At 37.3% G+C, this 16,768-nt stretch overlaps 3 protein-coding genes across 7 annotated transcripts in view; 2 read left to right on the top strand and 1 right to left on the bottom strand.

The window, feature by feature from the left end:
* The window catches only part of LOC145939114 (thyrotroph embryonic factor), a 68,362-nt gene extending 52,380 nt beyond the window's left edge, over positions 1 to 15,982 (bottom strand). For 2 of the 4 annotated variants that reach the window (XM_083043270.1, XM_083043271.1), the window contains exon 1: positions 15,214 to 15,982. In XM_083043270.1, the coding sequence (XP_082899396.1) occupies positions 15,214 to 15,301 (88 nt within the window). In that variant the 5' untranslated portion in view covers positions 15,302 to 15,982. The remainder of the gene's footprint in view (positions 1 to 15,213) is intronic. The other 2 variants (XM_083043272.1, XM_083043273.1) reach the window with 2 other exon arrangements.
* Med27 (mediator complex subunit 27) overlaps positions 1 to 16,768 on the top strand; it is a 146,301-nt gene that overhangs the window by 87,736 nt on the left and 41,797 nt on the right. The gene's annotated exons all lie outside the window — the stretch shown is intronic.
* LOC145938832 (uncharacterized) lies at positions 4,848 to 6,626 on the top strand. Its single transcript, XM_083042628.1, has 2 exons — positions 4,848 to 5,050; positions 5,834 to 6,626. The coding sequence occupies exons 1-2, from the start codon at positions 4,848 to 4,850 to the stop codon at positions 6,402 to 6,404; spliced, it is 774 nt and encodes a 257-aa protein (XP_082898754.1). The 3' UTR covers positions 6,405 to 6,626.

The raw sequence follows: 16,768 nt of genomic DNA, 5'->3' as shown, positions 1-16,768 counted from the left end.
CGCTGATTGCGCGAAAGCGCTCGCGCACGGTAATCTAACAAGCGGGCGCGCCTATAGAAAATATCCGTATCCGGCTCGACAGGCGCCGAAGGTCGCGTTGCATCGCAAGCGTAACGTGATAATTAGCTTTTAATCGACACGTGGAAACAATTATTTCTCGCGATGAATGTAAACGTAATAAAAGCGATACGCCGACAGGATCAATCCGATTTAATCCGTCAGACATTTTCCCGTACGCGAAGAAGAAGCATTACATATATGTATAATATAATCGATGTATATATCCATAGTCGAAAAAGATTATGTGTGACAAATAATTACAATAAAAAATTTCGGCTCAATTACAATTAATTTTTCGTCTATCGTCAATCGCGTTCTTTACATCTGTCGGGCGAATCTTTAGCTCGTCTACTTGTGTGTCTACTTGGATTCACCTTTATGGTCAATCTACACGATGGAAGAGAAAAATTCCCGCCCGAATTAGTATAGAGCTATATACATAGAAATGCGTGAACAAAGTTGGCGCGATTTGAGCGTGAAAAGAAGATTTCTAGTTCCGCGAAGCGTTAAAGACCGGGGAGACTGACGATCTTATACGTCGTACCAAACGAATCGTGAAGCTGTGCGCGCGCCTTTCGCTTCCGGTTCACCGATCTCTCCACATTCGTTAAGCCATTCGTTCTCGGTGTTCCCGGCCGAGTCGGCCCGACATTTATGCGGCCGAGGCACTTTCGCTTGGCTCGTCTCGATATTACAGATTCATCCTTATAACGATGATATGTAAGTATCTCGTAAGAGAGGCGCGCGATGTGTGATTACGCTCTAAATCCTCGCATTCGGCTCACTGCTGGTATATTAATAATCCTACGGAGGGGACAAACGAGAATTTATGGAATTTCTAAAAAGAGAGAAAGTATGTTATACTATATCCGGTACGATCGTTTGCCGCAGATAATACGCTTCTATCGATTTTATTCGCGTTTATTAACATCGTTCCCGAGACTCTTTCTATATCCATTAGTACTCGCATTAAGTTGACGTAATATTTTTTTGAGACATCAGATATTTAGCGATAAAAAAAAAGTATCTCGCTTAGGATATGATTGCTCTGAGAATGTAATTTTTTTTTTTTTCACTTTCTGAAGACTCCGTTCCTCTGGTTATTATTGTCCTGTCGCAAAAATCTTTACAGACGAAGGAAGTGACGGTACGATTATGGTAAAGGTTTTTGCCTGTCCACAGACGATACATCGTCATTCGTGATCTCCGCTCCGAAACGGTGTTTACAAAGTATATACGGTAATCAGAAATTCATGGCTTCCTTCTTTTCATTCATAGGCGGCGCAATCAGGTTTTTTTTCCCCACAAAGCTGATTATTCAATAAGTTCTCCTTGACCGTCTCGATTGTTCCCCATGCATATTCTCTCGCGTGCTGCAAGGTCGAAAATACTAACAATGGACGCACATTAATAGTGCGCCTATATAAATGTAGGTATGTATGTATGTGTGTGTGTGCCATGCATGGTAAAAAATATTCTTCACTTTCAAACTATCTTCAAGACTATCTGTCACTCTTGCCTTTTTGAGGAATTTGCTTTTACAAACAGCGTTTGCTGCATGATTAGTATTTCTCGAGTGAGAAATAGAATTTAAATCATAGAATTTATTTTTCAATTATCGTCATTAGTGAAATATACCTACACATTGCAATCTTATTTTACTAAAAGCTATAAGTAAATTTACATTTATTATTATTATAGGAGCGCAAATATAAATAATGCAAAATGCACGACAATTCTACTATAGCTAGTTTCTATTGCTATTGAGCACATAACATTGATGTACCAGCAGTAATCATCATTTGTCCGGGAACGTATATATATATATATGTGTGTCGCGTGTGACATTAGTGGTCTGCAACACGTTTGTGTGTGCGATCCGCGTATCCGGTGCCCTTGCACAGGTGAATGCTTTGAAGACGCACATATATTGTCTCGTGGAAATTTATTAATAATTTTAAGACATTTTTTTCTCTTCTTTTGTACATAACGAGACGTGTGCGTTGGGAAAAAAAAATTGTCGCAATATTTCGTCAGCTATTTCTTATAGTTGCTGGATATACATAGGTATAGATGAATAATTTAATTATTACTATATTGATAGAATGTAGCACCGAAAAAAATTGTTCGATGATGCTATCAGATCCAGATATTGACGGTTTCTGTGTTATCGTTGCAAGCATCGTGGTATCAATGATAAACTTTCGGCAAAACCAATTTCCTCAAAGCTGTACCAGATGCCAGTAGAGTCTTCGTATGATTCGTGCTGCACTCTGCAGGAACTTGCACTAACAATATTCAATATAAAATCTTTCCATCTCGATGTTCGAGTTTGATTTTTTATACATTAGCTCATAAAATCATAAAATTATTCGAAAAAAATATACACGGATGTGTGTATGTATGTATAATATATAGAATACATATATTTACTCAGTTTGCCACACTTTGAAATATATAAATTCTTGGAATAATATTAAACTTTTTATCTTTTTAACATAAACATCAAAACATACCAAAACATCAGTATAGTAATTTTAAATAATAATAATTTAAATAGCAATTTTAATTATAATATTTTTTCAAGTAGAATATAAGAGAAAATAACTTGAGACTTAATTATCAAGCTACTTCAAGCTTAACATTGAAAACAAATAATCAAAAAATGTATTGTTTAGCAAGAATATCCGCTAAGTAAAAAAAGTCGTCTTCGTCAAAAAAATCAATAAATGAAAGGAAGTACGATATCGGTATGAGACATTCTATATAAATAGTGCAAACATCAATAAACGCTTAAAGCGATATATATTTATTCCTTTTCAGTCGCCAGTAACATATAACGATAAATTAGTCAGAGCTTTTGATAATCTTATTGAAAGTACTACAAAAATCAGTCAATCATTTTTAACAGATTTCGATCGCATTTGCAACATAAATAATATAAATCTAATAACGCGTATATCATTCGCCAATGTTCATAGCTGCAACACCATCGATAAAACGATAAGTCACGCCGTTTTATGATAAGATGAGCGTACCTCATCTCGTTATCACGTTATATACGTATTTATAAGAAAATTGATTGGTAATTTAAACACATGCGTTCTCTCTTTCTCTGTCTTTTTCCGATTGTGTGGGACACCTACGAGATCTTTGTACGCATAAATAACTCGATGCGGCTTAATTTACCGAATAATGTATTCCTAAAATAAAAATACACGTCGTGCGTCGATTATACTTTAAGCAAAACACAATAGCGTAGCGTGTCAATATAATCTTAAGTTGAATAATACTTTTCACATCGAAATAATGTAACTAGTGTTCCGGCATTTCGTTGATAATTCAAACAGCCGGAAGAGAACTATATTTACGAAGGTATAAGAAAAGAATTCCGAACTGTCACGGTAGCAAAGGTCTGACATGCTTCCCTGATGCCATTTTGTGCCGTTTTATTTCTGTTCGAGATAGAGGCAGAAAAAGAGCGAGGGAAGAGGAGAGCGAGCAGACTCGCTCTCCTCTTCCCTCCACAAATAGACATTTTAATTTATAAAGCATTGTCTTTCCTGAAATAATAGTAGCTTTATACGTTGCTAAATATGATTACTTCGAATTTGCAACATAAATAGACTAATTTGAGATGAAATCTTTCTCCTCTCTTTTTTTCTTCTATACTATAAAAATCCGTTTTATCTGTAAATTTACGAATTCATTAATTTTCAAAATAATTAAAACAAAATAGACAAAAATAGTATAAAATCATATAAAATAGTTTAATTTATAAAGATGAATAATTATATATAATTACACATTTCTTGTTGCTATTTTTAGATTGGATGTAAATATTGTTTTAAGTATATATGCCGATTATTTATTTATCAACTCGCGAGAGATTTTTAGATATTAAACATGTTTGATTTAATCGCAATTTATTCGCCTAGGCGAGGAGTTTCACCGCTGTACTTTGATTGTCTGATTACATGAGTCGTGCTAGATAGCTCAGAACGAAGTTCAAGGGAAACCAGTAAAAGCTATATATGACAATTAGCGAATTCGCGAATGCCCAAAACTCGCGCGATTTTTCCTGAAAGCAAAAATATTTCTGCCATAAAATTCGTAATAACAGAATATTTTTAGAGCCGAGTTAGTATCCATTACAATATGTATAACATGGTTATGACTCATTCATTTATTGCACCTTAAATTTCCGTGGCTATAGCGATTTCGATATTTTCGATAAAAAAAAATCGAGAAAACAATGTTACGTTATGTCAATCTTATGTCACGAGAATGACGATCATTTCCCTTGGATACTGTTTTTATTGAAATCAATGAAAATTTCCCGTACTGAATTAAAAGTTTCGATCAAAAAAATACAAGGGATACAAAATGATTTAGTACCGTTAACATTCTAATATTTTATTAGTATTTTATTGCGGCGTTTATATCAGACGGATTGCGGCACATGTTCTTAGAAAGGAAGCATAATCAACATTCCTGCCATATTTTACTCTCAACGCAGGTAGAAATCCCTACATTTTTCTATTTAAGTAGGCCCTTAAGATCATCATTAAGTCTTTACTTAGATCTCTGTAGATTCTTGGAGTTTTAGACTTTCAAATCGTTTGGTAAAAAAAATTGATATTAGCGTTAAATGATAGAGCTTTATTCACAAAACTTATATATGTTTTTAACGATCGATTGTAACGACATTGATAATAAAAATTATCAAACGACGACTGTACGCACGCAGAGTATACAGAATATATTTGCTAAAATCGTTAGTAGAGATGCCTGCCGGGCGGACTCCAAAGGTCGAGGCACTGATTGTAAACGCTATACGTAGACTGCAAGATCTGCAAGGCTCGACGTCGCGAGAAATTAGCAACTATATTTCCCAGGAGTACGATGTTCCTAAGAAGGAAATCACACGACAAGTTCAAGTCGCTTTACAACGCGGTTTATCCTACGGAATTCTGCAGCGGTCCGCGAGGTACAAATCCGAATAGATATATTTCCATTAATCGCCGATTCCACTAACGAAAGCTTTTATATTTCTCGAATAATTTTTGTTAAATAAATCACAGCTTTTTGGAAGTTTCTTTTGACATCGTGAGCATTTAGTTGAACAAAATCAGTCTCGTCTCTTTGAACGAAATTTATTTTGAAACGTTGTATATTTTTATTTTTTTAAAACTGCAATCGATTAGACGAAAGAGAGAGAGAGACGTTAAATCTCGCGTAATATATTGGATGTATTTAGGATGTTATTTTTTTTTCTGCACCACAAAAAAGCTCGCTTATTAATGTTGAAATGATAAAGTCGTCGAGTCGAAAATAAAGCGCAATAGATTAAGTCACGATTGTGCGGGAGATACGTGACCCACTTCGTGAAAAAATATTTTGATCGCATTGCACACACGGTACTCTCTCTCTCTCTCTCTCTCTCTCTCTCTCTCACTTGATCAAATAACTGCTGCGTCATATACGATGGTGTAACGTAATGTAGTATACATCGATAATGACTCTTAATGTAGTCACTGAGAGGACTAAATTTAAATTTTAAATGTTGAGTAATTAAACAAAAGATGAGAATTCTGTCGGTATATAAATTATTTCTCGATATACGTACACTCTATCGTTTTTTTCTTTTTTCTTTTTTTTTTTAACGACAAGAGTTGTAAGACGCTGAATACGAAGGCGACTGTAATGATTCATATTTATGCCAAGATAATGACAATTATTATATGTCAAAATATATCACTGGCATTTTTAGTGGACACTATTCGTGCAATCGCGATTACCTCGGACAGCTATCGTTAGGGGATGGAACGGGTGATGGGGTGATGGAACCTTGTCCGAGTCAACCTTGGCGATTCGGCGTACGTGAAAGAAAGAGAAAAAAATTGAGAGCAAAGAGAAGGAGGGAGGAAAGGAAAAGAGAAAAAGAATTAGAAAAGAGAAGAAGAAGGAGAGCCAGATCTCGAAGAGGTCGAAGGAGAAGAGGAAGAAGAACTAGAAGAAGAAGAACTAGAAGAAGAGGAGGAAGAAGAAGAAGAAGCAGAACAAGAAGAGGAGGAAGAAGAAGGAGCAGAACAAGAAGAGGAGGAAGAAGAAGAAGAAGCAGAACAAGAACTAGAACGCGCGCTGATCGCAACGAGATGGAAATCGAGGCGATGGTTTCGGAACCAAAGGGAGGAAATGACGCTTCCAAAAACGAAACTCCGCACAAAAGCGAAACTTCCATATCTGAACATTCGGGCGAAACGCATTTTCAAGATCCTCCTTTACAAGATTCTCAGTCTTCGAATATGTCCGATGATGTCTCAGAGATCAGGGAAGGGTAAAGTTTCTTTTAGGAGATAAATGGGAATATATATATGCAAATCTGTGAACGAATTATTAGTTCGTTTATTCGTATTTTTTTATGCACAATTTTCACACATTCAATTGAATCTCATACATAGGTATATAAATTTAAATTACGATGTCTAAAAGTGTTTTATATTGTTAACACTCTACACAAGTTTTGAGATCTCATGTATTTATACTTTTACTTCATTATCTTGTATATGCCATATTAATATTATTATAATTAATTTTATACAACGTGTATGTAAAATTCATTCTTAATTCTTTGCACTTTATAAACGCACCGCATAAACGAGTAAAAGAAACGCGATTTTGGGAGAAAGAGAAAGAGAGAAAGAGTCGACATTACGCTGCCTGTCACATGACATTGAAACTCTAGCCCCCTAAGAAATAACGCAGGGATCCGCGACGCCTGTCGACGGACCTGAATGTCGGCCTTGTCGGCTAATGATAGTCGCGCTAATGACGAGTCTGCACACGCATGTACGCGCGCACCGCGTGACTATTTCGCCTAGCAACTCTAGGACTAGACGCAAGATGCATCGGCGACGGTGTTTCGCCAGCTGTGAATGATAAGTGCGTGTTACGTATCCAACACGTATGCTTATCTCGAACGATATTTTAGAGACACATTCTTTCGATGACTTTTAACGTAAAATCGATCTTCCTTTTTTTTTTTGCAGGGATGGTAGTTTTCTAATATCGGCTATTTAAATTCGATTCTACACGAAGGTTCCAATCTTTCCATGCGGTCAATAATTTCAAAAATATAATCACTTTTTATATCTGATACAAACATAATTGCATATTTAATCTACATATTTAACTGAGTTCAAAAATCTTGAATTAAATATATATGAATTCGAATTATTTCGTCTATCCTATTGAACACACGGACGAGGGACGAGACTGTTCGATATTATCATATCGATTCATTATGCGTACTTCGTTCAAGGGAACTTAGGTTCAGTGAACCTGTATTCAAATGACGAAGCGACCGAAAGATGATCATTTACAAACATTACGTTTATATGCAATGTCGTCAGACGCTAGGATAATGCAAAATAATTATGTATTATTAATTAATTCGATAAGACAATCTGAAGTTTATTTCCAATTTGTCGTATACTTACATCGTATACTTTCGATGAGGAAGCTATATCTCATTACTAAGACTTCGCATTCCGATGCATTATTGTGCGATTTATACAATTACATTAATCTTTTCCTCGTATATTATTTATCAACTGATCGACCGACTGACTAACAGACAATGACTAATGCAGAGAGATAGAATAGTTCTTGCGATGATGGATAATAGTTGCATTAAAGAATTATGTTTGAATTAACATAGCTAATGATGTTGCCGCTAATGTTGGATACACAAGAACTGTTATTATATCATTAAATAACGAATGATATTAAATCATTGCTATTTGATCCGACCGCTCTTTTATATATTATATATACGCGAATATTGCAAAATAGATTGACCGGAAAGATTTCTTGGAAAACAAAGCGTGAAAAAGAACGAACATGTATTATTTTCTTCCGGTATAATGATGACAAAATGGCCTATATTAGTGTAACACGTTTTATTACGAGATTAATCGTGTACCGTCGTCACACTCTTCGTGCCGAACGTTAATTAAGCGTATTTACACGTGTGCTTCGACAAGTGGCTGAACAGGCAAGAGAAGAGGGATCCGCAAAACCAGTTAATTTCGGTTGCTTCAATTTTCGACGTCACGTAAAATGATAAGAATAATAAACAAGACTTATTCATATATATTGTAACAAAATATATTGTAATTCATAAAAATTAAACTAATCGATTTACGTCGTCGGAAAAGTCATCTGACGACAACAGCGTCCGCTTGTTTGCCGATCTAATGGGTGCAGATCGTCCCTTCGTTTTCCTATCGAGAGGAAAACGAATCGAGAGAGAGAGAAAGAAAGGGAGACGCGGAAAAAGAGAGAGAGACTCGTCGTCGTTTCGCCGCGAAACCGAAAATACTCATGTCGGCCGGTATGTTGAAACCTGGCATAAGTTTTGGCGGGTTGCCAGGGGAGCGGTACTCGCTTGGAGGCCACGCCAGGCCACGAACGATCAGCCTCGACAGTGCAAATCTTTAGTCAAAGGTAAAAAAGACTCGCGCTTCTTTAAAAATTGCACATCGATCGAATAATATTAACTGCATGGATACTGATCGATATTTTTATCAATTGTATCGTTGTGTTTTTGACAATTAAAACGAGCAATTCGACGAATATACGCTCGCAATAATTTCTCTTATCGGATACTCCAAAGTCGTATCTTCAACATACAAATTTACCTGTTGACTATATACATATAAAATAAAGCGATAGCCATGTCTAAATTAATACTCGCTGAAACTGAAACACTAATGTTCCAACTGATAAGTTTATTGTTCCGCGAACAATTTCCTAGTTAGATAAATTTTACTCAGCTAACTCACAAGTCCGCGAAAGAACTGGTTAACAAAACATAAGAATTTATCGTTGCTTATTATTTACCGAAATTTCCGTGAAACATGTATAGCCGATGTATGCGTCGAAATATAATCTCTTCGCAAATCTTCTCTACTCTGTCAACATACGAAAAAAGTTGGTGGATGAGTACTTCGACGAGAGTCGAGCAACACGTGCTAACGAGCAAAATCGCGCGGTGCTAAACGTTTCTTAAGAGAGACTCGCGGATATCGCGAGAGACCTTGAAATAGTTAGAGGTATACGAGACGCAACGAATAATCTCTCCGATTGGCCTACGGCTAATAATAGTGAAATATAAGATATAATTTTGAGAATCATTATCTTCGATCATTAAAGCGTCGTTAGCGCTTTCAACGTGTCTTTGCAAAAAAAAAAATGATGGGTTAAAAAGAATAGACAGGAAGTTAATTTGCGAAAATGAATTCTCACGAATATCAGAGAATATCTTGATATATAAAGGTCAATAAAAATAAAATTCTCGTTACATGCTTTAATTTTTATTAAAAAAATTTTTTATTAAATTTCTTATTTTTTTTCTTAATTTTTTATTAGAAAATAAAATAAATAAAATAGGAAAAAGGTATACAAAAAATTTTACAGCTAATTCTTAATTTCGAAAAGATTATGGCTTTATAATTTAATAAGATGTTTTCATTGATTTCTTTTAATTCAATAAGCAAGTGTTTACAAGACGTTATCGCGATCGTAGAAATCGTCATCGAAGACGGGAGAAACAAGGTAATTAACCTTTACCTTGGTCTTCGCGCGTACGATTTACGAACGACTTAGAACGACATCGAAAACCGACAGTTGTTGGCGAATGGTAGATGTTGGAGCCAACTTAAAACGATCAAACGGCTATCTAATGCACCATAAAGTTCGCACTATTGTGACTATTATGTGACTATTATTTCATTCGAAGAATGATGCCGAGATAATCGATTGTTTCTCGTTCTATCATATTTTTCGACTTTGGTAAAGTCGAAATAATCCCGCTCTGCAAGTCGACTAATCAGTTTCATCAGACAAAATGTGAAATTTATAATCAAACAAGAGATAATCTTCTGTACGACAAGATCGTTATCAGATAAGAGTCTTTTTTTGCAAATTATTAAAAACTTCTATTTAATTGAAAATATATTAAAATAATTTTATATACATATATATCTGTTTATAATATAATATATTTGAATTAAATAAAATAAATAATTTAATTTCTTAATTAAATTATTTATTTTATTTAATTCAAATATATTATATTGAAAGTATTAAATAAAACATTAAATGAAATAAATAATTTAATTTTATAAATTATAATATATTTGATATATAGTATATATATATATATATTTTAATATATAAGAAAATAAAGTATCAGGAATATCGCGGAAATTGATGGAAATACAGTTGGTACAAAGTACAAATTAAATCGATGCGATTATTTCCTCAGCTGCGTCGCACGCGAAGCCGGCTCCACTATGCCGAGCCATATATTCGAGAGAGTTGTCGGTACTCTTTTCTGATCTTCCAGTCTATCCATCAAACAGATTGACGTGTGTACGGACCTGGCACGCCAAAAATAATCGTCCAACATATTGTGAAAGAACACGAGCCGCGGTAGAGATCAGGATGTAATGCCGTTGCTAAGCTTTCGATGCGATTCATCTGCCGATAATTACCCAAAAGCGAGAATTAGTACTTGCAGAATATACATACATATAAAGCCCTTTCAAATTCACGAGCGAATTATCGAACCGTAGCTTTTTCCGTGGTTGAGGATTAAAACGAGCCCGCAATTCGTGAGACATTCACTTTAAATAAATTATCCTTGAGGTGACGATTTATAACCGCGACATATTATACTTGTCAAATCATTAAAGCCCTGCTGATGGAATTTAAAACTATTTATCCGACCATTAAGACCTTAAGACCTTGAGAATAAAAGCGACTAAACATTTACCGCGTGTATTTTTTTTATTTTGCACGTGACAAGGGTGTCTAAAATCAGAAAAAATAAGAAAAATTGTTTTTAACACATAAGTGATTGATGGTTTCTAAAATGAGAGATTTTCTTAATGGTTTAGGAAGGCAGAATTATATAGTAAATATGTGTATATATAGTGACATATATTGCTAAATATACATTTTTTTGTCGTTTTACGATGTGTATATTAAGTATATAGTTAGTTTCGAAAATAAGTAGCTAAGACAAATGAAATAGTAGTACTATAAAGGCTATATAATTTTTATAGACATATATTTTCATTGAAAACATTTTATTATAAAGTTTTGCCGATTTATCTTTTGAGAAATAAAAAACGACAATTATTATAAACTTATCAAAATAACAATAGCTTAAGATTAGGCTTTGATCACGATATACAATAATAACAAGTTATTTATTTGTCTATATACCTTATTAACAATACGTGCGTAAATCTGCGGTTTATTTCGCGATCCCAGACAATATAAGAAAGCAATAGCGACATAAGTTATATCGATCGTGAATGTGAATGAAAAATGAAACGGCGCTTAGCACGCGCGACTTATCGGCGTCTACTCGCCGACTTGCATTTCTCGTCGTCGACAATCGTAGGGTCACTAACGATGACGTCCGCGACAGTGACCATAAGTGACATCGATCACTTACTGACGCATTGAGTTAAAGCAAATAGTACGCCAATCTTTTATTCGAGCTAAGGAACAAATAAAAGAGAATTATTCTTACAATCACACCCTGTGTACGTATAGAAAAATAATTGCATATATATTTTTTAAATTTAAAATAAAAATATTTGACATTTTAATAGATCTCAATAAAACAAATAAATAATAAATAAACATTATTAACAGAAAATAGGATCTTGAAATAAATATAAAGAAAAAATCAAGATTCCAATTAATTTTAATTAATGTCCACGGTTCTTAATTGATAATTGTATTTGAGAAGCGTGTTTTATGTGCAGTAGGAGAAAAAGACAGGCAAATTGAAAGCAGAGAAATCAAATATCAAGAGCGAAAGAAGGATATATATAAAATTGGAAACAATCAAAAGACAAATAAACAGAGGTATGCCATTATACGGCATTATTGGCCGAATTGGAAAGTCTGGGACCTCCCTGGCTCTCTGCCATTCTACCATTACTCTCGTTTATATCCCTCCTATTGATCGGCATAAATACGAGGTGCAGTCTGCCTCGTCCCTTCGGGAACCCCCGGTGCGTCTTGTTTCACGTTTCCGCATAACGTTACATCGACCAGCAATAATTTAAATCCTAAAGCATGAGCATCGCGGGTCCGTTAAACCCCAGCTGAACTCACACATATTTCTGTATCAAATCGAAGGAATTCTCTAAATGTAGGCCACACGATTAGAAGCTCTATTGCCTGCGTGCGAGCGTCTTAAAGTCGAGAGAGCGATCTGAAATATCGTATATATGATATACACGATTTATATATGTAATTTAAAAATGTTATACTAAATAAAATCGGCAATCTCTCTCTTTGTGTATGTGTGTGCGTGTAAAGAGAAATTGTTGATTTTATTTAGCATGATATTTTGGATTACATATATACGATCGATTTTTTATTATTATATTCCATAGACTATGTTTATAATGAGAGCGGAATAAATGCTGCGTGGATCAAAATATCAGTGTAAGATACTGGTTTAAAAAAAATCACTACATTATGCTCACTATCACAATACGAATCGCTTTTAACGTCGCGTTATGCCGTAATATCAAAAATAAATAGACTCTCACTCACTACAAGCCATCTGCGTGTGGATACACGTAAGGGGATTTAGTTCTTACGACACTGCAGTATCAGAGAGAGAGTAATGCGAAGCGTTTGCCTTCTGTCGTGATATATCATATACATGTTTGCAGCTACATAGTATCTTTTATCAAGAAGATATCGCGACGACGACGAGAACGCATTTTTCCCCCCAAACTTGAGCTCGCGTGAGCAGCGAACAGAGTGCCAATTGAATTCGAGGCCGATTTATTCTAGCGACGAAAGTTTATTTTTGCTCCGAAAATTTAGCGTATATTTTTCTACGGCGATATAAAAAATAATAATAATCGAGATAAAAAATAAACCAACGAGTCGTACTACACATCGATCGGATTCTGTATAAAACGCGATTGTAAAAAATTAAAAAATCAAAAATATAGCGTCACACATTTTCGTTCGTTTTGGTCTGAAACGAGATCGGAGCCCACTTTAGATAATCGCGTTTCGCACAATCGGGAAAGCAATTCAAGCGGACTTTGTAATCTACCTGCGATGAAAAAGTGTAATATATATTACATCGCTGACCGCAAACTCGGAGTAAAAAAAATCGAGCGATCTCCCTCGCGCGCGCACGCATGATACGTTTGATACTAATTATTTAATCTGCATTGCATTAATAATACGATTCGACGAGGTAGCGAATTAGGGACGGTTTCCTGAGTCGACGAGTAACGAGTTACTTCCTATTCGGCTGTGTAACTAGTTTCGTGTATCGCTTGGAACGAAACGAGTTGCATCGCAAAAATTACATCATCCGATTGCAACTTACATCAAACGGTACACACTGCTTCCTGGAAAACGCGCATCCGTAATTAACCGGAAAAAAATAGATGAATTAAGTGGAATTAACTGTACGATGTATACTTTTTCTAGTGCAACTTCGCAAAATGTGTGTATTTCTGCGTTGATTTACGTGAACGTTTCTTTCCTTCTTTTCTACATAAAAGGCAGAGAGATTATTGCAGCGAATTAACGAATAAGAAAAATAAAATAAAAAGCTCGGTAATTGTGAAATTTAAATAACGAACGAATTCAGTTCATTAACTTTAATTTTCATCTTCTTTTTAAATCCAAGAATAAAGGGAATTAAGTTTTATAAAAATACATTCGATGTCTTCGAATCATAAATCAAAAATTTCTGGACATCTTTCTGCTTCTTTCTGAAACTATAAACTTCTTGAATTAACAATTTTATATTCATAAACGACTGAACGAACAATCTTCTCATAATTATTTTTACAATATAAAGATAAATATCACGATGCAGTCGAATATTTTTGATGCGAAATATAAAAGGATTTGCTCTAAAATACCTCTACTCGGATGAAGGAAAATAATTGTTTCGTTTGATGAAAAAATCGAAATGGAAAGGAAGGAACGAGAGGCGGAAGATGCGAAATATTTCGAGTCAATCCCTTTGAATTTCGAAGATTAAATTAAATGTTAATAACTTGTAGAATTTTTGAATTCCCTCATCGATTACTTCCAAGTCAACCAACTTTCGTCCCCCTTCGCGGAAGACGTTGGAACACTATCGTATGGCTTCCCTCATGGTCTCTCCTCAGCCATGTCGTGTAAGATTAGTCGCCTCCACGCTCGCGCTCCGCCGAAGCGAAGCGGAATCGAGCGTGTAGGTTGGATATGTTCGGGTTGCGAGGTAAGGCTGGCATAGCTAGTCACGTGGTAAGCCACGGGGTCTAAACGAGGTTAATCGGCAGACCAGCAGCGTCGGCGCAATGACGATGAGCACACACGAGCTCGTCGTCTTCCGTCCATCTTTCTCTCTCTCTCTCTCTCCCTTTTTTTCTCTCTCCTTGTCTCTATCCGCTCCTCTTTCGCGATCTCACCCTTTGCACTTTGGCCCTCCTTGGCCGAGTCGCGTGATTCGACAATAGGGAAAAATGCGAGCTCCTGGTAGCGAATTTGAGAAATTCAAATATGCATACAAAGTCGCGTGGAATATTCAAACTTCCGTGACGCGTGTGCGTGCTATACGCATTAATGCGCTCGCGTGATCGTCCGCCAGTCCGCGCTGTGGTAGCTGTGCGTGTTTGCGCGTATTTCGAAGGATAGAAGCGGCATATACATATATATATTTTTGCGAAAGAGCGTAACCGGCGCGCGCGCGGCTAGCGTGAAAATCACGTGCTTTTGCGCGACCGGCGAACGACGACGAGTAGACGTAGAAGACGTAGCGCGCGCTAACTAGGTATACAGATGCAAAAATTAATAATTGGCGTGTTTATACACGCGCGCGTGCGTCTCTGTGAATTCTCATTTGAATCCGGAGCACAGTAGGGAGCAGGGAGAAGGGATGGGAAAGAGCGAGTGGAGAACGGAGAACGCTCGGAGATCGCGGCTACGGGACTATATCTCTCGGCGCCGAAAGGTCAATATTATAATGCATAACACGCGCGCGCGTGTAAGACAGGCGATTATCCTATCCATTGGCAAAATTGTCGGAGCACTTACCGATCAGCGGAAATATGCTGGGCTGGTCGAGCAGCGACTTGAGACTGTTTTCGACGAGAGTGGGAGAGGAGCGGTCCTTGTCACTCATTTCACGCACTGCGCCACGAAGCCTACTTAGCCGCACACCTCGGGGGCACCTATATTGCCGCGGCACACACGCGCGAGGACGCACTCTCGATGGCACACACAATCGCGCGCAGGAATATATAGAATATAGATAGTGGAGAAGAAGGCACGAAGCGGAGCGGAGAACGCGAGTCCGAAAGAGCGAATCGACCGACCAGCGACTAGTGATGATCAAAGAGAAAACGAGAGAGAGAGAGAGAAGAGACGGACAGACAGACAGATACAGGCAGAGATATGTATGTACGCGTATTTCTTCGCGGTGACACACACGCGACGAGTGCCGAGTGTTGTCTCCTGAACTAGCAGAGACAGGCACGATCGAAAAAATATATATACGACTGTACCAGCAGCGTGTGTCTCGGACCGGACCGGTCTTGCGCCCGCGGATAGGAGAGGCCTATCGTCCGAACCTCTCTCTCGCCTCACGCCGTCACGTTGCTCTCCCGCACTCTATGTCCCTATATCTTTCCCTGTACCCGCTCCTCTGGGCGCGTTAAAATAAACGCGGAGCGCTGGCCCCGTGGCTCTTGGCGGTGCTCTTGAAAATCAATCTAAAAGTGGCTCGCCTCGTGGCGCGATCTCCTGGCCGACTGGCGGACCGAGTGCCGTTTTAAGCCTGCCGACGCCTGCCGCACTGATAACGAGCACCCGACCCGAGAGTGCTCGCCTTCCCTTGCCTTGCCTTGCCTATCCTGTCTCAGTCAGCGTTATCAAGCTTGCCTGCGCGCGCAGCCGCGCGACCCCGCTCTCTTGTCCGCGATCCCGCATTAACGGGGCCGCAACGCGACGCCGCATCGCGAAACCCCAGAAACCCGACGTCGATCGCTGCCGAATTCTTCGGTTCGATCGCGCCTTTGATCTCGACGAGAGCTCTGGTCCCCCTCGTCCTCGTCCTGGTCCTTTGCGTAATAATTCTAATAATCGTAAAATCATCAACTGTCCGGGGGTCGCGATTAGGTATTTTCCTATGTATCGAAGAGAGAAAGTCAAATGATAGCGCGCTGAACATCGGGAATCAGGAGGCTTAGATCTGTGTTGTGTAGGCGTATCCGAAGATACGTGTTGAATATATGATTTTTGTGACCGTCTCCGATAAGGTGGATCTTTACGAGTACGCGCTCAGCAGATATTGGGGTCATCTATGGTTATCTCGTTCAGATTTCTGCCCCAACAAGATTAGAAAGATGATTCGATTTGTCCGGTAGAATCGACATGGTATCGTCGCGCTTTGTTAATGAATAAATTATGAATGAATATCGTTGTACTTCTTCGATCAAATTAGTCCGCGATTTTACTTATATCGCACTTTAAACATTAACATGCTGCACAAAAGATTGAACGCTCAACTTTATTGAAAGTTCTTTCGTTTTAATGTCACAATACTATCATTCATTTAACAGCGATACAATTTTTTAATTTGGATTATATC

Source organism: Prenolepis imparis, unplaced genomic scaffold (assembly GCF_030444845.1).
Source record: "Prenolepis imparis isolate NDT839.2.m4 unplaced genomic scaffold, iyPreImpa1.0 SCAF_7, whole genome shotgun sequence".
NCBI lineage: Eukaryota > Metazoa > Arthropoda > Insecta > Hymenoptera > Formicidae > Prenolepis > Prenolepis imparis.
This window is presented reverse-complemented; position numbering and strand designations above follow the sequence as displayed.